Below are 24,977 nucleotides of genomic sequence, written 5' to 3'. Positions count from 1 at the left end.
CACAAGGAGAAAAGCCAGGCAACAGTCTGCAAGGCCCAGCTGTGGCATGGGAAGAAGCAGGGTCCCGGGGCATAAACTGACAGCACAGAGGCAGTAGAGCCACAGTGCAGATGCCACAGAAAGGTTATATCGCAGACACAACAGCAGCAGGTCAGGGATGGACGGACCCCCTTGATCAGTGCATCCAGTACAGGCAGACCCCCAGTGGCTAGACACTTGGAGCTGCACACAGTAAAGACCCAGCACAATCCTGTTGTACCCCATACCTAGCAGGCCCTCCCACAGTATGCCAGCCAATGGCAGTCATCTTGCAATTCCACCATTTCTGCAGGTTCTCACTCCCAGCTCTCCAGGCTCCCAACCCCAGCCCCACCCCCCAGCCAGCAACCCCACTACGGCCCTTGTGCTGTTGTTCCCATAGAGAAAAGCCAACACTGGTCACGGTAGCTTTCTCCAAGAGCTCCCTCTGCTCGCTGCCCCCCCAACTCCAGCCAAGGCTAAAGGGTACTAGCAAGGCCCACATGCTAACCTTCTTGTATGACTGGCCCCAGAGGCTTGGGACAGGGATGGACTTACAGGGCTGCCAGGATCCTGTACCACCGCTGCCTGCCTTATACTCTTTCTGGCTTTATCTTAACACTCGCCTCATGAGTACCTCTGGTCCCCATCTCCTCCAGCTGGAGACACCCATCCTTACCTCCAAGCAATTGGACAGAGGAAGAAGCAACATTATCCATGAAGAGAGTCAAGGAAGCTTCTCACAAGGTCACAGGGGTCTGAAACTAGGACAAGACTGCAGACCCACTATGGGTGAACAGCCTGGGGCAATGGCCAGGAGCCAAGGTCTCAGGGACTCTAGGGAAGAAATGGCCCGCCAGGACCCTGCACCCTCCCTCCATATGAAAGCAGCCAAGATGAGCTCTGGTCTCTCTGCCTATCCTCCTTGTGGAGCAGGGTCTCTCTCACCACATCATTTTTCCCCTGCTCTGTTCTCCACTAAGAGATCCAGATGGTACTCAGGCTACAGCAAAGAAAAACCTGATACTAGGAAAGGAGGAAGGCAATACTCCCAGTGCTTCCTGTTCCCTAACAAGTCCTCCCTGACATGTCTGGCAGTCAGCTCCAGGCTACTCCAGTGCCTGCACCTTTTACCTCAACTTCTGGAGCCTCATGGGGTATTCACCCATCCTTTAGGTAGAAGATATTGACAGTGATGTCCACCATAGCTGCCTCCATATGAGACCCAGAACTGGTGGGATCAAAGGGCAGCAGGTAGGCCCCAGAAAGCTGATGGCACTCGGGGCTTCATGACCCACAGGGACTACAGTGGGACCCCACCATCTCTACTCAGACCAGAGCACTTTCAAGGTCTTTAATACACCTACCTACATATATACACGTGTACACACACACACACACACACACACACACACACACACACACACACCTCCCCTCTCGATGGGGAGAGGTGGCCACAGCACCTGGTGCATCATAGTCACTAAGTCTGCTTATTTATCATTTATTTTTAAAATATATTTAAACAGCAGCAATCACTTCCAAAATGCAAAAAAAAAAAAAAATTACAATTTTTAGAATAAAATTATATAACGTTTATGGTGCGAGTCAGAAAGAATTGAAGGTACAACTGAGAATCAAATCAGGCGGCACTGGGAGTGGCTGGAGAAGCCAAGGTCCACTGGTTGGGAGGGTCAAATTGACAAAAGGGCCCAACCTGTGAGGTTCCCACCTCAATCACACCCCCAACCCCCACTGATGAAGCCAGTGTCCTCTGGGTTAGCGAAGGAGAAACGGCAAAGAGCTGGCCCTCTGTGGGAGATTCCCCAAACCCAGTCCCCACCTCCCCCACCAGCCAGGGACCTGCTAATCGACCTCCTCCATGTTGCTGTAGGTGGGGGCTGGGCGGTCCACAGGGGGGGCGAAGCGTTCAGGGGCTGTCCGCGTGGGGGCCACCTCGGGGGCCTGGCCAGGGCCTAGTCCCTGCAACAGAATATGAGGACAGGGGTTGGGGGCTGCCCAGTATGCTGCCTGGCATCCCGGGGGTGCTGGCTCAGAGCCCCGGCACCCAAGGGAGGGCCCCAAGGCAGGCGCAGACAGCAGCGGCGTTGAGACAGAGAGACGAGATCGGGCCTGAACAGTCTCGCTTTATTAACACTTGAAATACAGGAAGCTGCTTGGGCAGGACTAAGCCCCATGCCACAGGTCAGAGCAGCAGGATGAATGGACAAACAGCTGGACAGATACCCACCCTAGATGCTCTGTCCCGGCATGAGCCACAGTCCCCACCCTCACCCACCAGACGCACACACTGAGGCCCAAGCCCAGAGTTGGTCCCCACCACAGAGGCAGGCATTGCCTGATGGGCAGGCAGGTGGGCCAGCTCACAGCTGTTGCCTGCAGTCGAGCTCATCTCCAGCGACTCTGGGATACCAGAGGATAGAACATGTTGAGCACGAGGGCCACCAAAGCTGCCACAGTACCCAGAACAAAGTACCGGAGGCAGCCCTCATCTGGTGTGGTAGGGCCACGTGGTGGGGGGCCCACCCAGTCTTGGGGCCCCCAGGGACCCAGGGGCACAGGCCCCTCAGGTACCGGTTCCTCCTCGGCCTCCAGCTCCTGCCAAATCCGGGAAGCCTACAGTGTGTGGAAACGGCCATCAGCACCTGGGGCAGGAGGGTAGGGAGGGACCCAGTGTCCCCTGGCCATGATGCTCCCACCCAAGACTACTGGCACTAACTCCTTACACATCCCAAGTCAAGCAGCAGGGAGGTGGGCAGGCGGGAGCCAAATGGGCCATTTGCAGAGTTGTCTAGACAGAGCACCAGGGCAGGCGAATCTTGACAGCATTTTGGCTCCCTCAAAAAGCTTCCCAATTGACATGCAGCTTCTCGTGGAGATTGGAGGGGGATGGTTAGCTAGTCAGTTTTTCAGCCCAGGGTTCCCACAGAGGAGCTCATGGAGGATAGAGCTGTCAACCTGAGTAATCTGGCTCCCTCCCACCCATGTCCTGATAGACAGTGACCACTGTCCTCTACTGGGATTCCTCTGCATCTGAGCAGAGAGGGCTCAAGGGAGAAGAGGGCAGCAAGGAGGAAACAAGTCCAAAGAGAGATGCAGCAGTGCCCACCAACCAGACCTATGGCATCCCATGTCAATAAGGGACGGAAGACCCCAAGGGTTCAGCAGGAACTGATGCTCACCTCAGAGGGTGGCAGCCACCCTAGCCCATGGCCAGTCTGGACAGGCCCTGTCCTGAGTGCACATCAGAACAAGGGAGTGATGACAAATGAGAGTCTGTGGGCTGGCTGGCATGTGAGGAGGGTGCAGAGGAAAGCTGGGTGAGTGTCGGGTACAGTCTGTTTATGGCATCCTACCCGGTGAGGTTCAGAGCAGCTACTTAGGCCTGCGCCAAGAGGGTGCCTGTATGCATGCCAACAGCAATGTGCTGCTGTGCATGCACCTTTTACAAGTGTCACTACAGCATGGGGATTCCTCTAACTAGGACTCTGATGTAAGAAGATCATGAATCCCAAAGCTCCAGGGGCCTATGGCTGGAAGAGAGGAGGCTGTGCCCCACCCCCTCCCGTCTATGAATCGGGCTCACTAGCCTATGAAGCCTCCCCAGCGCCTCACCTGGCTGGCAGCAGCCTCGGCTGCAGGGCCTAGGTCTGGGTGGTGCTCAGAGTGACCTGCCCTGGGGGGCCTCTCCACAGGAGAGTTCCGCCGGCGGTAGAAGAGTACATAGGCATAACGCGTCACGACCTGGCTCTCGTCTACTGTTGTCACCGTGCTGTCATCAAATAAGCGCCACCCTACAGTGAAGTGGGAAGAGTGTGAACATAACCTGCACCCCCACGCCTACCACCTATCCTGCTGGCTGCATGTGCCCTCACCCACGTCGCTGCGCTGGCTGCTGCGGTCATTGGGCAGGCGGGCACAGGCAGTGTAGTGGCCGCCAATCATGCCTCCGTAGTGGTTGATGACAGCGTACAGGTCGTAGCTAGGCAGCTGTTCCTCTTTCTGACCAATGCAAAACTTGCTCAGGTCCAGGTTCCTGTGGTCCCAGCCAGAGAAATGTCAAAGAGTCAAAAGGTGCCCAGGATGGTACCCCCTATAACCTGACTACCATCACCAGGGCTCATCACTTACCGAACAGGGAACTCCACCAGGTCGTTGATCTTGTCACGCCAAATGAAACTCCGAAAGGAGAAGCGCTTGAGCTGCACAATGAGTACGTTGGGCAAGCGCCACAGCAGCAGCTGCTTGGAGGCCTCTCTGTGTTGTTTACACTGTGGGCAGTACCTGACAGCAGACACAGGTGAGGTTAAGACCAGCAGATCTCCACCCCACCCTGCCCAACCACCTGCCCGCCACCCCATCCTCACCAAGCCTCCTCAGGCGCCAGCACCTCAGGCCGAGTGAAGAGGTTCAGGCACTGGTCCAGAGTAAAGTGCCCAGCACGGGCAGCCTCACCAGCAGAGCCTGGATCCTCAGCACACTCCAGCTCTTTGGAGGCTACCAACACAAATTCCTGCAGGCGCTCATTGTTCCGCCACACTAGAGCCAGGCTGCAGTCCTCACCCAGCTCCAGGGGGGTGTCTCCTAGAGATGGGCAGGGAGAGGCGTCATGTAGCTGTAGAGAACGGCCAGCCCAGCCTACCCATGGCTTCCACCCATAGCCTCAGACACCTTTGTCCTCCAGCCGCTGCTCTCGGTTAGATGCGTCAATTTTATAGATGAAAAACTGAGGGGTGTGGGCATTTATGGCTTCACTTGGGTGCTGATATCCAGGCACAGCAGCTGTGAAAAAACATATAATCAGAGCTCCCCTAACTACCAGGACCTAAACAAGCTCCCACTAAACTCCCCTACCCAGCTGCGGAGCCTTTCACCAGACTCTTACCTTCGGGCCGAGACATCCTCTCACCAGCAGGCAAGGAGCCAACTTCAACAGGCCCACTGGCCAGCACCTCAGAAGAAACTCCACTGGTGCTGGGCACAGAGCCCCGATCAGGAGCCGCCCATGTCCTAGGGACCCCTGCGTCCCCCTCAGCCACGGGGGTCACCAACTGGAGCTCAGGCGGCTGAATCGGGTCCCTCTCACTGTCCCCAGCCTCCAGGGAGCTAGTAGAGAGCAACGTAGTACAGCCAGTGCCCTGGGATTCCAAGGCCATGCGGCCAGGCTGGAAGGGTGGTTGGAATACACTCACAGAATACCTGGCAACAGGCAGCAAGGCAAGTAAGAATCCTGACAAGCCTACCTGGCGTCTCTATTCCCCCAACTACCACACCCTCATCCAACCACTAGACACTTACCGGGCATAGCCCTCTAGCAGCTGAGCAAGACGAGCATAAGTGAGACGTGAGGCAGGTACACTGACCAGAAATGGGTAGCCAATGTTCTCAGGGCGGCAGAGACCCTTGTGGTCAGGCCAGTGGGTTTTCTGGCAGAGCCTGGAGAGAAGGAGGAAATAAGAATAGGGCCTTAGCCCCACCTCTTTTAACTCTCCACCGGGGGCTAGCCTCTGGCCTTGGGAACTGGGTATGCCAGCCCCGCCTCCCCCAGAGTCTGGCAGAGTAGAGTGATCGGTGGAGGGCTTAAAACATGTGCCTCTATGAGAGGAGAGGAGATAGAGTGGCAAATGAAATGTGAAGAGGAGGGAAAGGGGGGGGACCGCGGGGGTCCTCACTGGTTGCAGTAGCCCACGCGGTAGCACCGGGTACAGCGCTTCAGCTTCTCGTCCTCTGACTGCTGCTTCCGCTGGCAGGCTGCACACTTGGAGATGGGGATGCTGGGCACCTGGGGGCGCTAGGGTGGGTTGTCTGGCTCAGCAAGGCCAGCCTGGTTGAGAATGCCCCCTCCCACAGGGCCTTGTGCCATCAGGTTGGTCCTCACTCACCTGCTGCACCTCTAGCACCACCACCCGCTCCTTAGCCAACTCTGGGGATAGCAGCTCAAAGCAGAGGAGCGTGTCAGATGGGGACACAGTGTCCAATGAGTGGGAGGGCAGGAATACACGGTGGAAACGATTCTTAATCACCTGGGGACAGAGGACACACAGATCCTATATGAGGACAAGCCCTTTCTATAGCCCTGCCCCAGGGCACAAGAAAGCTTGGACCTGAACTTGGGTCTAGGCAGCAGAGTGGGGATCGTGGCCCCAAAGCAGCATATGCCTCTGCTGATACCAGCCTCAGTGCCTAAGAAAATAAGCAGTCGGGTGCTTCAGAGAGCCTGAAAGTCAGGACTAGGGAAAGTATCAACCAAACCAGTACTCTGGTGAAACCAGCACTTCACCACACTGAAGGCCTCTACCCTGCTATCAATTAGTGGGGTCCTGCTGAGACTGCAACATGGCTGTTACAGTGGAAGGGTCACATTTGAGGAGGCTCCTTCCCACTTCTATCCCCAAAGAAAAGAGCACTTCCAGGCTGGAAGCTAGGAAACTTAGGGGAAGACTAGCACACAAATCTTAGATAATACGAGGGAGTAGCTGGATGGAGGGAGAACAACAGCTGGGGGGAAAGGTAGCCCTCCAGCTCCAGCTTCTTGTTGGAAGACAGAAAAGCAGTTGAGGGCCCTCACCCAAAGGAGGAGTAAACACTGATGATGGGAACCTTGGGAACTTACAGAACTTCTGTTTCACAGCCCAAAAGCCTGGTTTCACCCATGCCTCAACCCCTAGCGCACCACTGTGCAGCCACACGCACATTTGTGTGTATGTACACGGATGCCAATAACCATCCACATGTGACTACACACCCTAAGTACATACACAGATCCATGTGTGTAAGAGCTTGAGGAAAGACAGATATACCTCAGCTAGACGCAGGTTCTCAGGCTTCACGTGGACACTCTGAGAGAGGGATTCCAACACTTCACTTGCACTGGAGTTCTCCTTGCTGATGCTCACCAGAAACTGTGGTGACAAGAGTAGAGACCCTGGGGGAGGTGGACCGGGGTCTTCGGGATTGCCCAGAAATAGGAGCTTACTTCTCACCTTGATGGGTTTGCTGTGTGGCTCCCGGGCAAAATAGAAGACGGGGAGAACCTTCTGCTTCTGTGGCAAGGGTACTGGCAGGTAGAGGAATGGGTCAAAAGTGATGGAGACCTGCGGATGCACAAGTGGCACTAGGTGGCTGCACAGGGAGTTGGGAACAGGATGCTCACACCCAGGGAGCCCAATCCAGGCATTCGGATGGCTCTCAGGGCCTCAGAGCCAACCAGCAAACTCTCAGGTTTGAGAACACCAGACAGACTAGAAGAGTCTTTCTGGCAATCGAGGCCCTGCTCAGCCTCACCACTTATCAATTTGCCCCTCACTTGTACCCCACATCTTCCCAATACTACCCATACCCCTGCCCCACCTTATCACTGTCTTGGCGCCCAAACACCCCTTTAACCTCAGTCAGGAAACCTACCCAGCCTGATTTCTGCAGCCCACAAAGCACCCAAAGGCCTCCGTCAGCTTCTATGCCCAAACAGCATCTAAAGATGCACATGCCTCCAACCCCAGTTTGACCAAGCTAGCTAGACCAAGCTAGGAGCCTCTTTCCAGGGGAGCCCTTCATACCTTGGCACACACAGGGCACACCAGCTTCGACTTATACTGGCCCTGAAACAGGTCTACGATGAAAGAGTCATTCCTCATCTTATGCCGCTGCCATGCTTCTTCAGCCACCACCTGAGGAGCAGAGTGGTGAGGATCAAGGAGCCCTGGGGACTGGGATGTGCATGAGATATGCCCACCTCTGCCCCCAACCCTGACTGACCTCATCAGGCCGCCCATCTGAATCCACAGTTTCTGTGTAGGGCTTGTTCTGAATGCGATTCAAGTCTTCATGCAGCCCATCCAGCAAGAAAGCCATGAACTCCTGGGCATCATGCTGCGCATAGCCTGTGAACTGGCTGGCCTTGCTCGCCACAATGGCCTGGATGCAGGGGCCAAGTGTGAGCACGGAGACCCAGCACCCACCCCGTACCCAGCTGGTCAGCCTTCCCCACCCACTCTAGCCAGGGGTAGGAATGGCCACAGATCACCTTCAACTTGGAAGGCTGGAAGGCATGGTGGGTGCCCTTCCACAGTGCCCGGAGCAACACAGCAAAGCCAATGGCCAGACGCCCACCAGTCCCCAGTGGGTTGTTGTAGTTGATCTCGGCCTCAAAGGAGCGGTCTAGGGACAGCAGCCAAGTACAGGTGTGAGCAGGGAAAAGATTCCCCTCTGCCACAGCCCTGGGCTCCAGGCCCTGCTCTCACCGTGGAAGAAGTCCCGGAGCTCCCGAGTATTGGACAGAGACTGAATGACACTGTTCATGAAGCAGGTGTTGCCTAGGTTGACAAGGCCAGTGAAGCCAGGCAGACACACCTTCTTCTCTTCCTCCTCCTCTTCCTCCACACTATCTCCGCTCACAGGGCTGTGGGGCATTGGAGGCACCATACATGTGGGCTTGGGCTGTGGAAGCAAGGAGGGGCATGAGCGAGCAGCCCTGAGGTTCTCCAGCCTCTAACCTTGGCCCTCCCCACCCAGGATTCTCACCGAGGCTAGGTGTGGCTCTGGCTTTGGGGCTACATGCTCCATGGGGGTGCGGGCCACCACACCATCCAGCCCCGTGTCCTCAGATCGAGCCTTGGGTTTTTCCTTCTCCACAGCCCGAGCTTCCTCCTGGCCTGTGAGAGGGTGGGGGGCACCTCCCGGTGGGGTTGAATCCAGAGGGGTTGGACCTGTCGGCACGGCAACCTTTGCACCACCCACTGCACCTTAAAAAGGGGGAATGAGGGGGCTGGTGGTTAGCAGCATGTGGTGGGGATGAGGGTCCGAGTAATGTGGGCTGGACAATGAAGGGAGCTCGTGTGCAGACCTCGTGCAGCTGGGGCCTCCAGGCCCCCCCAGCGCTGACTTTGCCGCTTTCGGAGGCAGATGTCAATTCGAGAGGCCGTGAAGCAAAAGGTGCACTGCTCAGGCTCAATCAGGTTCCTGTGGGGAAAGGCTGAGCTCAGGGACTTAGGTGGAGTGGATATTGGGCTAAATGGGCCAGGGAGATGGAGCCCAGGGTGGGACAGGCAAAGTGCTGGGGCCAGGAACCACCCACCTGAGCTTCACCTGCCAACGGAAGATGGTATGGGGCCCACAGCCTGGGTGTAGTCTCAGGAAGTTTCCATCCCTGCAGAAGCAGAGCAGGGGCAGGGCAGGAGGAAGGGTGGGAAGAAAAGCATGAGATACAATGTCCTGCCTGAAGTGCATTGTCTGCCCCGTCTCCTGCCACCCCACCCACCTGGTCTGGAAGATAAGCGTGAAATCTTGCTCGCGGAAAAGCACTCGAGAAGTGTCCCTGCAGATTTCTTTCACATACACATGCACCACCACTGAATCCGGGCCCTTCTCATATGAGTCATTCTTGACAAATGCCAGGTTCACCATGGACTCCGGCTCTACATTGAAACCACAGCTCAGCACCGCCCAGGACAGGTTCCAGCCCGTGGCTGTTCTATTCCCTATCCATCCACCAACCTTGCAACCCAACCTAGGGCTCTGCTTACCACCCCCAGCCCCACCTTTACCATCCACCAAGGTTAGAGCATCTGCTGCCTCTGCCATCTCCTCTTTGGAACGGTCACCTTTCTCAGGATCTCTGCTCCGAGCCATGGCTGGGGAGACTGGATCATTCCTGGGGGACACGGTCTTCTCTCCTGCCAAGAGTGCTAGATTCTCCTCTGAACCCAAAAGGCAGGTCTGGGGGTTCAGCGGTGGTACCCGGAGCTGTTCCTCAGCCTCAGCCTATTTGTGGCAAGATTGTGGGCAGGATCAGCCCTAGGTCTGGCAGGTGGCTCCCCACTACAGTCCATCTCCCTACCCTCCCATCTCCCACAGGTACCCCACTCTCACCTGGGTGGCTGTCTCAGCCAAGAAGGGGGGGGCATCGCCCCGGGGTCCAGGCCCATCTCTGGACCCTTCCCCATCTGGCCCTCTGCGGAGATGCACAGCCCTCTTGGCGCTGGGCCCTGCCTGGGCCCCGGGGCCAGCCCCTGCGCCTACCTCACCACGGCCCTGGGCCCTCTTCTGGTTCCGGGCCTCCTGTTTACCCCGCCGGGGCTCAGGGCCTGGCTCCAGGGCAATGGGAGATGGCTCCTGCCCATTCTCCTGACACCGCAGCCCTGGCAACGCCTCCTGGGTCCCTAGAGGTTTCTTCTACCAAAGATACAGCAGTCAGGCCCTGTCAACCACACTGGGTATCCCTACCCTACTCTGCTGTGGAACTTACCAGAAGAGAGGGCCATGTGAGCAGAGGCACCTTCTTGGGCAGTGCCAGCTGCAGGAGGCCACCCTTGCGGGCTTGTACTTTGGTGCAAGAACTTTCTATCTCAGCATAGAAAACACCACCCCACTGCCGACCACCTGGAAATAGAATAAGGGCAGTGAACTGTGGTGAGGAATATCAGAGGATTCAAATACACTGCTGGGCTCAGGGCAGATGGGCACACCTGGAAGCCGCACCACGCAGTCTGTGTCTGTGAAAGCAGCATCCACCTCCTCCAGCCGCAGGGGACCCGCTCCCACACGCAGCTTGACAATCACCTCATCTGCACTCTGCCTCCAATCAAGCAACAACTCTGTAGGAGGAGTACCAACAAGACTGTGAGGGTCTCCATAAACTCCCAATGGGGACAAGCAGGTGCCACAGACCCAGCCCTAACAGGACTGCTCCAGATGAAGGCTATAGCCCCAGTACGCCCTCTTCACCCATAGCACTCTAGCATCCAAAAGGCCAATTCATTACTCACCCTCTTTGGCCTGCTCCTCCCGAGAGGACACTGACCCTGACAACAAAGAAAAGAACAGGGAAATGATGATGGGGAGGCAGCCTCCAAGACCCCACCACTCCACCAAGCACCATCTTCAGTATCACAGCCAAGTATGCAGACCTCAAAGCTGAGGCTCTACCCAGCCTGCTGTGGGTTCTTCTCTTGGTATCAGACCAACACAGAAAGAACTGTCATCTCCCAACCCCCAATCTGTATGCTCAAAAGGCAGGAGGAGGAGACCACAAGCATTCTGGGAATGCCACTTTCACCTCTCCTAGGATCTCCATTCTTGCTCTCCTGGTTTGCTCGATCCTTCTGCTTCTTCTTACTGGTGGCCTCCTCCAGTCCTGGGGGACCTCTCCTTGGGCCCGTGGTGCTGGCCCCACCAGACATCTTGAGCCGCTTGGTCGACAGCCAGAGTGCCCCAGGGTCGGCAACGGCGTCTGGGTCAGGGCTACGGCGCTTTCTTCCTGGCCCAGCTATCTTGGCAACTCTTTGTGGCCAAATTCTCCAACAAGGAACTGACAGCCTAATGAGAAGGAAGCAGTGATCACTACCAAGGCCCAACAATTTGCTCCTTGGTTACAACCAGAGCTCAGCAACCCAGGATACAACTAACCCTACAGAGCAATATCTCACCACCTAATGTGGCCCTGGACACTCTCGGACTATTCTGAAAAGGAAATAAACAATACAAGTGGCAACGACAACTTCTGGCAGAGACTCCTAGTTGACTGCCATACAGACCCACAAAGATGGGAGCCTCACTGAGAAAGTGCCAGGTCAGGGCAGCCATGGCCTGGAACCAGGCTCCTCCACCAATCTGGAAAGGAGCCATGGCTCCAGCCCACAGGGCTGGCACTCTGAGCAGGGTGCTCACTTTTCCTCACTCTCACTGGCTGCTTAGTCACCACCCGAGAAGTAGGAGGTGAAGGAGGAAGGCAGAAAGAAGACAACCAAGCAGCAAGGGGACCAGGCTCTGTGGCTAACGACAGGCCCAACTCAGGTGCTACCACTGCACAGGCAAGGTCCTGGGGTTAAGGGGCTCCACCTGCTGCCTGCCAACTCCCACCTTCCTCTGAAACTATTCCCATGTGCTGTTTGGGGTTTCTTCCTACATCCCAAGAGATTTTTCTCTCCAGCTGCTGTCCCAAGCAGAGAGGGGACTGCAAAAGCTGGGGTGAAAAGGGTATCCAGCTGTCACACTACCCTTTCAGCAGCAATCCTGCCCCAGAGCCAAAGCCGGCTGGGTATCCAGTTTGAGACTGAAACAGACAGCATCCCCTTCCTTCCTAGATCCACTCACTCATGAGAAGTGGGCTAGCGACCTCCTACCCAGTTTCCCACAAACCCGCCAGTAGATTCTGGGCTGTTTTTCCATCCAAAATAAAGTTCTCAAAATTGAGATAAGGGTAGGGATGAACAATGAATCCAGGACCCCTGGCAGCTTCAAGCCTGGCCTGAGACGGGAGCAGAGCAAACAGTGACTACTCTGTGTTCCCCAGCGTGTATGTGTGGCAGGGGTAGAGGAACGTTCTTCTATGGGGGGCTGGTGGGCTGGATCTTCAATGACGACAGATCCAGAGCCGAGGGGTGGACACCCTCCACCTCTTTGCACCAGGCCACAGCTTAAGGTCCCGTCCCTCCCCATTCTCCCGGCGACACCGAGACAAGAGTCTGTCTAGAGACCATGTCGGCCTACACGGCTGCGCGGGGTTACTGACTACAGACCAGCGCCCTGGCCGGGCTGCGACTCAGCTCCAGCCTCCAAATCCTGCGCCCTCCACCACCTCCTCCAGGAAGCCACCCTCGCTCGCCGCCAGCCCTCTTGGAGGCAGGAAGCCGACCATGGGCGTAGAGTAACGGCCCCGCCCGCATCGGTGGGCCCGGTACGCCGCGGGGTTCGAGGAGTCGAGACTGGCACGGCACATGACCTTGAACAGGCAGCCCGGGGCCCGCGTCGCGGCCTCCCTGGCTCCTGCCAGACAGGCGAGTTGCGGCCCGTCCCACTCACCGAGCGAGGCCGCCGCCGCCAGCCCTGTTAGGGCCCTGGCAACCCGCTCTCGGTTCCGGTTCCGGCGTCTGGTCGGTTCCGGTTCCGGCGCGCCCCTCCCCCGTCCCGTCGCCGCCGCCTCAGCCGCTTGTTTTGTTTCGACTTCTAGTTACGGCCGCGGGTGGCTGAGAGCCTAGCTGGTGACGCACTTCCGGTGGGAGTGGGCATGCGACGACGGGCAGCTCCGGGGCGGGCCCGAACGGAGGAGGCGGGGCTCCGGTGCTTTGGCCTCGCCCTGGCCCGGCTGGTGCCTTCCTGAGGTTCCGCCCAGAGACCCCGCCCTCCCCAAATCAGAGTCCAGACTACACAGTGGGTAATCACAGCGGTTTATTGGGGGCCTGGTCGGGCTGGGAACTGTTTCAAGCAGATGCAGTAACGGGCGGGGTTGGGGACTGGAGTAGGCGTCGCGCAGGGGTCACTGGCAGGTGTTGTAGATCTGAACCTGCAAGTTGATGGCTTGAAGCACGCTACGCATCCTGGCCTCCAGCCCATCCAGCTGGGCTGCTTTGCCTTCCAGTGCCCGCTCGTTCTCTTCATAGGTGCCCTCCAGCTCTAGGAGGGGAAGGTCTCAGCTGAAGGGTCCTACTCCCACAGTCCCACACCTCTGGCGCCCACCCACCCCAATCATCACCTTGTAGCCGTTGCAGCTTGTCCTGAGCAGCCTGCAACAAGCCTCGAGCTTCATCCCGAAGTTGCTCTGCCCGTGCCTGTGCAGCCAGCACACCCTGGGCCTTGCGCTCAGCCAAGGCCTTCACTGTTTGGTACTGGTCGCCTAGTGGGCCCTGCAGCAGCTGGGGATATAGAAGGCAAAGTCAGCTGGGTGTCTCAGTGGAGGCCCAGGCTCTACTTCAACCCCCACCAGCTGGCTCTGCCTCAACCCACCTGCTCAGCCTCTCGGGCACGACCCTGGGCACTGCCCGCTGTTTCTTCCGCACTAGAGGCTGCCAGGCTATTCCCTGCTCGTTTCAATTTCAGAGCCTCCAGAAGACCATCCAATTGCTGAGCCCGCTCGCCTGCAGAGCTCAGTGCCTGCTCTGCACCTGCCATCTTCTCCTGAACCTGTCATGGGTGGACCGAGGGTTAAACAGGTCTATGGTGCATGCCCATAATCTTGCCCCACTGATGTCCCAGAGAAACCACACCTGATGCAGTGTCCGCTCAGTGTCCTGTGTATCAACTACCGCCCCTTGGATGGCACCCTGAGCAGCTCCCTGTGCCCTCTGGGCTTCCTCCAGTGCTGCTTGTACTGTTTCTGCCTTCTGTTTCTCACCCTCAGCCCGGCTCCTGAAGAAGAGAGGGAATCAGAGCCTGCAAGTATCAGGACCAGGTGTCAAGGATTGGGGCCAGGGTCACAGTCAGACCTTGCCCGCCGTGCATCTTGCAATAGCTGTTCTGCCCGGCGTACATCTCCCACGGTGCGTGCCAGGATTGTGTCCACATCCGCCAGGCTCTGGACCCTCTCTGCAATTGCGCCTGCCAGGTGCTGGATTTGCTCAGGTGATGCTGGGATGGAGAGCTCTAGCACTCGTGTGGCCACCATCTCAATGCTATCAGGATCAGCCCCCTCCTCTATGGGGACACAGGCAAGGGCTTAGGGACACAGATTCTCCAGTATTGGCATCGAACACAATTTTGGGGTATGGACTCAGGGACCCCACACAGAATATGGGTTTGCTACTAGGCATAGTGATTAACTACAAGGACGGGAACTGTAAGTGGGCACAGACTTGGGGTCGTGGACTTGGGGACCACATATAGGCAAGGGTTGAGGGGCTAGACATGGGGTCATAAGCACAGGTCCAGTGCAGGCTCTGACCCAAGTATGGACCCAGGGACACAAGTATGAACATAGACACAGGTGACACAACCACATGGCCTGGGCCACACGGGAGGCTCACGGCTGAGGAAGTCCTTCACACTCTGGATAAGTTCCCGAAGTTCTTGGTTGGCCTTCTCCACCTGTCCCCTGGAAGCATTAGCCTTGTCCAGGGCTGCCTGGGCCCGCTGCTGTGCCTCTCCTGCCTGCCGACGGGTCTCAGCCACCTGGCTGAGGATGCCGCCACCTTCTGCCAGTGCCCGCTGCAGCTCTGCCTGCGTGTGCCGGGCCCGACCCAGTGCCAGGTCCGCCATGGCTACTGCCCCATTGCAGCTGAGGCCCCCACAGCGGGGTTGCCCATCCTCGTCCAGGCAGCCAGCACCCCCGCAAGGGCTTGTTGCACAGGGTGCATCCCCTGGGGGCCCACACACCTGCCAGGCACAGAACAAGTCAGGGCCCTGTGGAAGGAACAGCCACACCCACATGTCCCACCCCACACTTGTGCCTCACCAGTTCATTGATGCCTGTCAGGCTCAGGGATTGGGTACGGGCTGAGAGCTCGCCTAGTGCCTGCTGGTTGGCCATGTGCTTGCGGTTGAAGTCCTCCTTCTTGGCACCTATTAGCACCTCTGTCCTGTGCCGGGTATCTGCTGAGTTGCTCACAGGACTGGGCACTGTCAGGGCTGATGTGTTGGCACGACGTTCCGCCTCTGCAGACAGACTGTGGGCGTGGCGGATGCTGTCATAGGCACCTATATTGGGCAAAGGCTGGCAGTCAGCTAAAGATCACTCAACCCTGGTCCACCTGCCTAGTTGGCCAACAACCCACCCAAGAAGTTTGAATGCTTGAGCAGGTCCAAATGCTGGTCCAGCTGCCGCAGTGTGAGATTAAGTGCAAGCCCATCTCGCTCCAGACTGCTTAGTGCATGGTTGGCATTGAAGTTCTCATCCTGCACATCAGTCAGTTCTGCCTCCAGCTGGGTCAGGTGCTCAGTGGCCTCCCCAATTTCACGCCTGTGCCAGTAGGGAGTGGTGTTTAGAGAAGCTTCAGGCCACTGGGCCTCTGCCCCATCCCACCACATATCCTCAGGCCCATCCGCACCGTAGCTCCTCTGTGGCCTCCACAAGTTGCGCAGTGGAGGCAGCTGAGGTGTTGCGGGCACCCACAATCCCCTGCACAGTCCCCAGCTTCTCCTGCATGTGCCAGAAGCGGCTCTCAAAGGCACCCAGCACACCCGTCTGCTGCAGCTCCTGTGCCCGCTGCTCCAGGCGCCGCGTACGGGCAGCCAAGTCCTGTACCACACGGTCCCAGTCCCCGAAGCATGTGTGGCATGGGTGGCAAGCAGGAAAGACCCCTGAGAAGCCACGGGCACACTGGTCACAGCGCACGCCAGACACGCCTGGGCGGCAACTACAGTGGCCCGTGGAGCGGTGACACTGAGGCGTGTCTATTCCACGAGGGTCACAATCACAGGCTGCAGAAAAGGGCAGACCATGAAGTTAGGGTGGCAGTGGGACATCCTGAGAAGTCCCCCATCTATTCTAGCCCTGTCAGCTCTCACCGCGGCACTGCAAACCAGGGTCTCCCCAGTGGAGCTCTTGGCACTCAGAACAGGTTCGCCCACCAAAGCCAGCACGGCAGTGGCACTGCCCTGTGAACTAGAGTGGGAACAGGGCAGAGGTCAGAGCCTCAATCAGAGGCTAAGCCCTTGAGAGTTAAGACAGACAGCTGGCACCATCCACCCAGGGATCCACAGGAGAATCCCATACCTCATTGCAGGTGGGGCCTCTGGCTCGGCTTGGGTGGCAGGCACAGGGCTGACATCCATGGCCACTGGTAAGGTTCCAGAAGTTGGGGGCACAGCGGTCACAGCTAGGGCCCTGGACATTGGGGAGGCATGGACACTGCCCACTGCTTGGGTCACAGTGGCACCGGTCAGTGGACGGGCACTGCTGGGGATCTGTGCCCAGCAAGTTGCAGGTGCAGCCTGTGCCAGTCAAACACATTAATCAAGGAGAGCCTGAGCAGCAGAGCCCTGCCCCAGCCATCCCAATCCCACACTCACGGTGACAGCTCTGTCGAGTGGCCTGTCCATGGAAGCCAGGCTTGCAGTGGGCACAGTGTGGCCCCTCCGTGTGGTATAAGCAGCGCAGGCATTGCCCCGTGCGGGGGTCACAGGCATCAGGGTCCGTGGGGTCAATGTTCCCACTGCACTCACAGGGCTGGCACTGGCCACCTGGCCTTGATGGGTCCCCAAAGTGCCCAGGGGCACAAGCTTCGCACCGCAGCCCTGCCCACGGTTGGGAAAGGCATGAGTGTTCAGTTCAGCTGCCCCACCCTGATCCCATGCCTGCACCTTACTTACCTGTGTAGCCTGCCTTACAGTGGCACATGATCTGCTGGGAGTACCCATCCCGATGGCAAGAAGTAGCAAAGTGCCGCCGGCTCCCAGGGCCTTCAGGGCAGGGACAGGGCCGGCACTGGCCCCCATGTGGTAGCCGTGGGTCCCCGTGGAAGCCAGCAATGCACCTTCAGGGAGGGGCAGGAAGAGATATGTGATCCCTGAGCAGCATTCCCACCCACCAACCCACTCCCAGCTGCTCCAGGCTCACCTTTCACAGTGCTCACCCCCTGTGTGATCACGGCAGCCCAGGCAAGTGCCTGTGTGGGTGTCGCATTCATCTGCATGCCCGTTGCAGACACATGGCTGGCAGTTAGGGAATCCCCACTGGCCACGCTGGCAGCGATCGCAGCGAAGCCCAAAGGCACCAGTTCGGCAGGGGCATTGCCCACTGGTCCCTTCACATAGGCCACTGAGTGCCCCCTCGGGGCTGCACTGGCAGGCTGGGGGCAAGGCAGAGGCTGAGCCAGGGAGGGGATTTGAGGGAATCTAGGTGGGGTCAGGGTGGGAAAGTCAGGAAATGGAAGAGAACTTCCAGTGTCCTGGTGCTAAGAGCATGGGGTCCAATGCAGAGTTAGAGGAAGGAAGAAGCAGAGTCGGAGGGAGGAGGGAGAATAGTAGTGGGGAGGAGAGAGAAGGAAAGGAGGAAAGAAAGGCAGGCAAGTACCTTGACAACCTGTGGGGCCAAAGCCGTAGAAACCAGGGGCACAGTGATCACAGCGGCGCCCAACCACTGCAGGTTTACACAGGCACTGACCGCCATGGGGATTACACTCAGAACTCAGTGAGCCCTGGGGGTCACACTGACAGGCTGTGGGGCAGGTGGATAGGGCCAAGTCAGGCTGGGGCCCCACACCTCTGCCCCACCGACCCACATCACAGACACTTACGCAAGGCACCATTGTAGAGTAGGGCAGACAGGCTGATGAGGAGGGGGACACAGGCCTCAGAGGGAAGGGTCTTACTGGGCACCAGACCCTCCTCGTGACAACGGTAGTGTTCAAAGGTGGCACGGCGCTCCAGGGCAGCAGCATCACCCCCACTAAACATCTCCAGCATGAGGACACGGGGAAGCAGCACCAACTGAAAAGATGAGCAAGGAAGAATGAGGTCCAGACCCAAGACCATATTGACACTGCCAGAGCACTTAGCACCACCATGGGCCTGCCTCTTCTGTCATAGGCCCCGCCTATCCAGCCACCACCACTACAGGTCCTATCCCATAGACCTTGCCTTCCTAGTCAGTGTGGGGAGAGAGGACTATTCACCGAGTCAATGAGCAGGCTGGGTCTAGAGTAGGGGGCCTCAGGCTGGGCACTTCCCCCTGTCCGCACCAGCTTCAGATGCAGCTTATAGGAGATGCCAGGCTCAAGGCAGACAGGTCTTGGAAATACCATGTACCTGGGGGGAGACAAGGACAGGTATGGGGTTCACCCAGGGTCCCTGTACCCACCGTCCTAGGCCTCCTCACCCCGCACACAGCAACCCAACCATCGGCCAAGAAAGATGCTAGGGCTGGTATACAGATTTCCACAAGCATGCCTCACTGGACTCCTATACCTGTGCAGACCAATCTCTGAAAATGCTCGCTACAGCCTTGCAACCCCATGGCATTTCCCTGGCACAAATACTTGCCAATTTTTCTTCAACGGCCTCCTCACATTTCCTCCAACCTTGACCTCCAACCTATGCTCCTCTTCACCAAGAATATGTCATTCCCTCCAACCTGGCTCTGCCTTTCCTAGGTCATTCCCATCAGCCTACAAACATCTTTTATTCCCCCTTGAAAACATCTTCTCTTAATCCCTGAGTCTCCCGTAGCTGTTGTTTTATCTTTGCTCTCCTCCCCAATAAATTGAACTGTGGTCACTGCCTCTACTCCAGCCTCGCACTCCAATGGAGTTTTTATGCCAACGTGCCATCAAGATGCCTGTATCAAGCTCACCATAAACCTCCATGTAGCCAAACCCAGCAGCCTCTTCTCTGTTCCCGTCTGCTCCAGCATTTAGCAGCATGCGATGAGAGCAGTGCACCCTCCTTCCTGAGACACTCTTCTCTCCACTTCTGGAACCCTGTCCACACTCCTGATTTCCCCCCACTGCCAACTCTTCCTTCTCTACTGGCCTCTAACACCCAGAGCTTTCTTCTGGTCCTCCTTCCTTTCTCTGGTCATTTCATCTAGACCTATCTCTTTAGTGACAAGTCCCAAACTTATATTTCCAACTTGAGGCCTCTCAGTAATTGCAGACATAGAAATCCAACCATCCACTGGCCTTCTCTCACATGTCTAAGCAACTCAGAACAGCTCCTCCCTATGTCTCTATCTCAATAAAGAGCCCAACACCCACCCAGATGAACAAACTCAAAACTCTAGACTCATCTTTCCACTTTCCCTTTCCTACACTTCTAACCCATCATCTCTGCCACTAGAACCCTCTGGAACCTTCATCATCTCACCACATCAACCGCTAAACCTCTGTCCAAACCACTGTCACTCAGCTAACTCAATAGTCTCCAGCAGATCTTCCAGCTTCCCCTTTGGTCCCTTTCAGTCTGTTCTCCACTCAGAAAGTAGAGGGATCTTTGTTAAACACAAGTCGCAGTTGGTAAAAATGTCTATAATGGGTATGACCCCTTTTATACTGCTCTCTCTACTTCTGTGTATGTTTGAATATTTACATAATAAAAACATCAAAAAAGAAGGTGACAAAACAGATACATGAAACAAATATTACCCAGAATTTAATAAAACAATAATCAGACCAGGCACATCCCTGCTCAGAATGCTCTGATGCCATCCCTTCCCACTGTGGGCATTCCTTATAGTGACACTAAATGAGTTCCCATTAATTCTTGCCACAGACCTCTGGAATTTAGACCCCTAAGAGAGCAGGCCTATTCTACTTCCTTCCTCTGACCTCTGCCACGCCTAACAGCACCTGGCAAACAGCTCTCAGGAGGAGGCACTTGAAGCAAGGGACAGATGAATGAGCAGCGGGGGCTTCCAAGTGCCCTTCAGAGAATTAGGGCTGGCCTGCACCCCTCCACTGTTATAGATGCTACATTAGTGCCCTCACCTAGTTTCTGGTTGCAGAGTCCCTGGAATGTGGTCATCCTTGGGCAGCATGTGCCCACACGGGCCATGAGCAGACACAGGCCCTGGGCGCTGCACGGCCACTTCCATCTCTGCCCATTGCTCAGGGACCTGGTGGAACAGGATGATGAAGGAAATGCTACCACACCTGGAGGTTCAGCTCTGGGTCAGGTTTCACAGAGTCTGACCTGGGGCTCCAAGCGCAGCAGCAGATCATAATCCATAGCTCTTGGCACAGATGTCACCAGGAACTCCAGTGCCTGACCTTCCTGCAGTCTAACAAAGCCCCGGCCTGTCCAGGATACAGTCCCACCAGGGGTCGCCAGGCGCTCCACCACATCCAGCACCTGTGAGGGATGCAGCTCAGGGTGGGTGCCTAGGTAAGGCACCATTTCTTCTACCACAACCTGTCCCCAAACCCCAGCTCTTCAGCTGAGGCCATGTCCAAGGCTGGACACCCTCCCCAGACAAAGTACCACCCATAACTCTGCACAAGCCTTGCCCTCCAACATTGCTCCCTACCTGTCCTCGGGTGTCCTCAGCCTCCCAAGTTAGGTGGTCAAGGAAAGGCCGGAAGTAGCCAGGCTGCACCTGCTCACAGCGTCGCCCCACCATGTGCTGGCGACAGCGGCACTGACCTGTGGCCTCATTGCACCTGGGAAGCCCACGTTTACTCAAGAAGGATCCCTTACCCTGCCCAGGATCTCCCCCCCACCAGACCCCTTATACGGCACTCACTGGGGATCCAAGGCACCACCCACGTCGCAATCACATGGACGGCAGCCAAGCAGGTCGTGGCTCAGGCCCCAATGGCCAGGCTAGGGGAGAGGAAGTTGCTGGGGGCCAGAAACAGACCCCCCCCCCCCCCGCCACCCATCAGGGAATCCAATGACAGCTCTCAGCCTCTACCACCCCTTGGAGAAAACATGGTCCCTAGACCATGGCTCCCACCCTTGGCCTCCCAGCTAGGAACAGACCCTAAGCTCTCCCCAGTGGAGTATAGACACCACCCCCTCACCCTGTGCTCTGAGAATAAGTGCAGGACCCCAGAACCCCAGCCCCCTGCAGTCGCACCAAGCAGCGGTTGCAGCCACGTCCAGTCACTAGACGCTTGCAGAAACAGGTTCCACTGTTGGGGTCACAAGAGGTGATCCCAAGCACTGTGCCCCGTGCATCACACTGACATCCTGCGGGGAAGGAGACCCATCAGCACTCTGGGGAACATAGTAGTACTGGTGTTCATTGGGTAAAAAGTAAGAAGTCAAGGGTTAAGGTTAGCACAGGAGGTAGGGCGGGAAGCACATACGCCGACAGCCTGCAGGGTCGCTGGCACTGAGCCCAAAGAAGCCATCACGGCATTGCTGGCAGCGAGAGCCCACCACATGTTCTTTGCAGCGACACTGGCCCGAGACCAGCCCCAGAGCAGGATCATCATGGGGATCACAGCGACCACCATCTTGAGAACCCATGGGGTCACAATCACAGGCTGAGGGCAAAAAGAGGTGCAGGGTCACCCTATTCCAACTAGCCCAACACCACTTATCTCCCAAGCCTCTTTACCCTGGATTCCCAGCCTGGTTTCACCCCATGCCCCCTCCCACCCACCCCCAAACCCCTGCAACCTGGACAGCAGTCTGGCTTCCCAGTTCCTACCCCAGACTCAGCCTTCCCTCTCCCATGCCCAATCCCAGCCTCACAGCGGCACACAGCAGGGTCCCGCAGGTCCTTGGTTGGGTCACGGTAGAAGAAGGGTCGGCAGAGCTCACAGTGGCGCCCAGCTGTGTTGTGCTGACATCCATCACACACACCTCCACTTACGTTGCCAGATGCCAGATATATGGCCATGTCGAAGTGGCAGCTGTGGGCATGCCCATGGCACTCACACTCTTGGGGGAGGGGAAGGCAGGACAAAGGTCACTTGAGGGCCAATGTCCTGAAGGTAAGGGGTGTAAGGGTCCCAGTGACACAGCAGGTCCCTGCCACAGGCCAGAATTTGTGGCTGTGGGCTCAGGTACTTTAAGGTCTCAGCATTATACTGACCCGCTGCCCAGAGCAGATTGTGAAGGAGAGTTAAGGGAATCCCTAAGGGCATGAAGGCCTGCATACTCTTTGGATACAGTCTGGGTGTTAGGGGCTTGACCAACCAGCTCTAGGTTTTACTCACGGCACAGCCAGACAACAGAGTTCTGGGGCTATGTGGGCCAGGATCTCACTCACTCCTGCAGGCATGACTGTGGCCATCTTCAGCCGGACGCCAGGGCAGGTCATGATAGAAATCTTGACACCGCTCACAGTTGAGGCCACGAGTGTTATGTTTGCAGATGCAGGCCCCATGAACCTAGAAGGTGGGCAAGCAGGTGGTCAGCACTGTCCAGCCATGCCCGCCCCTGCCCCCAGCCCTATTCCAACCAGTTAAAGCCCCTCACCATGCCCTCAGCATGCACTGGTGCCCCTGGGGCGGGTGCACACTGTGAGGCGTGTCCGTAACAGAAGCAGTTGCCACGCACAACCAGCTCGTAGAGGGCATAATAGTATTTCTCACGGATCTCCCGCCGTGGGTCAAGCAGGTTGTCCCCCAGTGTATGCAGCCGTGTCAGATTCACCCGTAGGTTAGTGATCTTCAGCAGGTCTAAGTTGGGTGAAAGAATTGGGAGCCAGCTGGCCAGGCAGGCTCTTGTTACTCCATGCCCACTCAGGGGCTGCAGCTGCTAAGGTCACCTTGGGAGACCTCCTGTCTATTGCTATGTGAGCTAAACTGGACTTGGCACCTGCCCTAAGAAGCACCCAAAATAGCTACTGAGGCCCCAAATAGTCACCGGCCGGACGCTGGGACTGTGCCAGGCTCAAAGGGAAGAACACTCACTCTGGATCCGTGGGCTGTAGGGGTCTGGGATAGGGATGGCAGGATCCAGCACACGATAGATGACCTGGAGGAACATGGGGTCATTAGAGGCACTGGACCCTGCCTCAGGCCCATCATCTCCCCTCTTCCTGCCCCAAGTCAGATCCCACCCCTCACCTCGCCTTCAGTGGATGGCTCAATCTCTGAGTAGCGGGACTCACAGACTACGTCATCCCAGTGCCGTGGGGGGGCCAGTGGGACTCCTGGAAAGTCAGCCCCACAGTCATAGGAAAAATATCGGTACACATGCCAGGTGCGTCCAAAGTCTGCTGAGCGCTCCACCAGCATGGCAGCAGGGCGAAATGTCTGGGTGGGGGGCATGGCTGATCAGTGGGCCTCAGGCCCAGGCCTATCAAGAGCCCTGCCCAGCTGGGGCTTGCCCTCAAGCAGTTCATGGACAGGTGGGGGTGACCGCTGGAAGCCAAGCAATAGTCAGGGAGGGTAGCCCCTTCTAATGGGGAGGCTCAGGGGTCATGGGGCCCAGGGAGGCAGCGCGTGCAAAGGCCTGGAGGCAGAAGGCAACAGAAGGTGTGGGCCATGAAGGAGCCTCCCATGCAGCCAGAGTACAGCATGTGACCTCAGGGAGGCTGGGCTAAGTTGCTGGGAATCTGTTCAGGGGTAATGGGGAGCCAAGCAGGGTGATTCAAGCAGGCTCCCAGACATGCGGGCACCTTGAAGGTCATAATGAGGTGTGTGAAATGAAACTCAGCCTCCAAGTCCAGCTGGATGGTGACCACGGGGACACCTGAGGCAGGAGTCGGAAGTCAGGGACTTGAGACTACTGGTGGGCAACCCCACTCACCCCATGCCCTACCCACGGCCTCACCATTCTCTGACTGCCACCAGGCTGTCCGGCGCTGTGGTGCAAAGCTGGTAACTACATTCTGGATGCGATGACTGTTTGGGTTGTCTCTAGCAGAAAAGGGGCGCCGGGAATCACACAGGAAGCACTTCTTCTCATCCTGGGTTGGGTCAGAGTCAAGGTCAGGGTCAGTGCTTCAGCCAGTGCCAGCATCCCCTCCCCTGGCCTAGCCACCCCCAGCCTCACCTGAAGGTGACTAACGATGCAGTAGGGCTGGGGGCCATGCAAGCCACAGGTGGATGAGGCAGTCAATCTGTCAGCACGGCCCACTAGCAGGTCACCTGTGGCGGGGTAGCAGCTTCCTCTCGAACAGCCTGGCACATCTGGGGCCAGGGCCTGGGCCAGGGCGGTGGCCAGCGCTGGGAACAGTGGGTCAGCCAGTTCTGCTGCGCTCCCACCCCGCAGCCCCAGGGCTAGCTCCCCCCGGACCCACCATCTCATCCCACAAACCCCAGGCCTTCACTAGGCCCTCTCACCACTCAGCAGCAGGCCCAGTCGAAGCTCCCAGGGCCCAGGCAGTCCCCGCAGGTCCCTCCCTGATACCCCTGAGGCCCACTCCATCCTGAAGAAGAGGGGAATCCAGATGAGGGGGGATGAGAGATCTGTAGCCCAGGCCCACCCTACCCCTCCCTTGGGGTCCCGTGCAGACCCTGCCCTTGTAAGTCCCTGGCTGATTCCCCACTCAATCCTCCCTCCGGCAGTCCCTCCACTAGCACAGTCCTGCGACTTTGAGCAAAGTTGAGAAGTACGGCAAGAAAGAAAGCGTGGAGCGGATCTTGGGCAGGAGTGCAACACTGTGCAGAATTTCCTCTCCCACCTCTCCAGTAATGATCCTCATTCTAGAAACCAGACATAGTCCAGCTCACCTGCAAAACTTTATTGTGCTCCCTTGGTCTGGTTCAGACCAAGGGGCAGGGGGTTTGGTTTTAGGCCGCCACAGTTAGGGAGCGCACCACGTAGGGGGCATGGCATGAGCAAAGAAAAGGAGTCTGATTTTCTGAGACTTCACACGGCCCACAGAACCCAGC

General features: G+C 57.3%; 2 protein-coding genes across 17 annotated transcripts; both read right to left on the bottom strand.

The window, feature by feature from the left end:
- Positions 1–1,503: 1,503 nt before the first annotated feature.
- USP19 (ubiquitin specific peptidase 19) lies at positions 1,504–13,002 on the bottom strand. 16 transcript variants are annotated; one of them, XM_058726967.1, is made up of 27 exons: positions 12,835–13,001; positions 11,090–11,349; positions 10,800–10,835; positions 10,500–10,628; positions 10,280–10,413; positions 9,904–10,206; positions 9,573–9,795; positions 9,293–9,449; positions 9,110–9,181; positions 8,879–8,994; positions 8,557–8,777; positions 8,277–8,472; positions 8,060–8,193; positions 7,792–7,950; positions 7,593–7,703; positions 7,020–7,130; positions 6,837–6,938; positions 5,919–6,059; positions 5,709–5,827; positions 5,335–5,472; positions 4,922–5,235; positions 4,708–4,818; positions 4,404–4,620; positions 4,168–4,320; positions 3,912–4,072; positions 3,652–3,830; positions 1,504–1,998 (listed from the first exon to the last, which is right to left on the bottom strand). In XM_058726967.1, exons 2-27 carry the CDS (start codon positions 11,211–11,213, stop codon positions 1,882–1,884), a joined length of 3,978 nt encoding a protein of 1,325 aa, XP_058582950.1. In that variant the 5' UTR covers positions 11,214–11,349; positions 12,835–13,001; the 3' UTR covers positions 1,504–1,881. The 16 variants fall into 16 exon arrangements, with proteins under 16 accessions (XP_058582950.1, XP_058582953.1, XP_058582952.1 ...); XM_058726970.1 differs by having other exon boundaries at positions 8,557–8,771; XM_058726969.1 differs by having other exon boundaries at positions 9,579–9,795.
- A 181-nt stretch (positions 13,003–13,183) lies between these two features.
- On the bottom strand, positions 13,184–24,708 carry LAMB2 (laminin subunit beta 2). Its single transcript, XM_058726956.1, has 33 exons — positions 24,599–24,708; positions 24,426–24,511; positions 24,136–24,308; positions 23,914–24,049; positions 23,759–23,832; positions 23,205–23,393; positions 23,049–23,112; positions 22,612–22,814; positions 22,403–22,523; positions 21,883–22,071; positions 21,492–21,671; positions 21,260–21,372; positions 20,924–21,003; positions 20,708–20,840; positions 20,374–20,532; positions 20,169–20,296; positions 18,360–18,492; positions 17,982–18,174; positions 17,759–17,902; positions 17,303–17,534; positions 17,056–17,219; positions 16,756–16,980; positions 16,460–16,677; positions 16,252–16,348; positions 15,792–16,164; positions 15,519–15,703; positions 15,200–15,441; positions 14,772–15,120; positions 14,235–14,442; positions 14,016–14,157; positions 13,756–13,932; positions 13,505–13,664; positions 13,184–13,425 (listed from the first exon to the last, which is right to left on the bottom strand). Exons 2-33 carry the CDS (start codon positions 24,508–24,510, stop codon positions 13,289–13,291), a joined length of 5,406 nt encoding a protein of 1,801 aa, XP_058582939.1. The 5' UTR covers position 24,511; positions 24,599–24,708; the 3' UTR covers positions 13,184–13,288.
- Positions 24,709–24,977: the final 269 nt, after the last annotated feature.

This window comes from Neofelis nebulosa, chromosome 4, assembly GCF_028018385.1.
Source record: "Neofelis nebulosa isolate mNeoNeb1 chromosome 4, mNeoNeb1.pri, whole genome shotgun sequence".
In the NCBI taxonomy this organism is placed as follows: Eukaryota; Metazoa; Chordata; class Mammalia; order Carnivora; family Felidae; genus Neofelis; species Neofelis nebulosa.
Note: the sequence above shows the minus strand (reverse complement) of the source record. Positions and strands in the feature narration are given on the sequence as shown.

Excerpts from the sequence above, each read along its gene's own strand:
- USP19 (XM_058726957.1), bottom strand. The coding sequence starts at position 11,213 with ATGTCTGGTGGGGCCAGCACCACGGGCCCAAGGAGAGGTCCCCCAGGA. Across the intron at positions 9,182-9,292 it reads ACGCTTATCTTCCAGACCAG|GGATGGAAACTTCCTGAGAC; the intron begins GTGGGTGGGGTG and ends CTGCTTCTGCAG. Across the intron at positions 8,473-8,556 it reads CAGAGCCACACCTAGCCTCG|CCCAAGCCCACATGTATGGT; the intron begins GTGAGAATCCTG and ends TTGCTTCCACAG.
- LAMB2 (XM_058726956.1), bottom strand. The coding sequence starts at position 24,510 with ATGGAGTGGGCCTCAGGGGTATCAGGGAGGGACCTGCGGGGACTGCCT. Across the intron at positions 17,220-17,302 it reads GGGGGTGAGCACTGTGAAAG|GTGCATTGCTGGCTTCCACG; the intron begins GTGAGCCTGGAG and ends CCCTCCCTGAAG. Across the intron at positions 15,442-15,518 it reads CAAGCATTCAAACTTCTTGG|GTGCCTATGACAGCATCCGC; the intron begins GTGGGTTGTTGG and ends TGCCCAATATAG.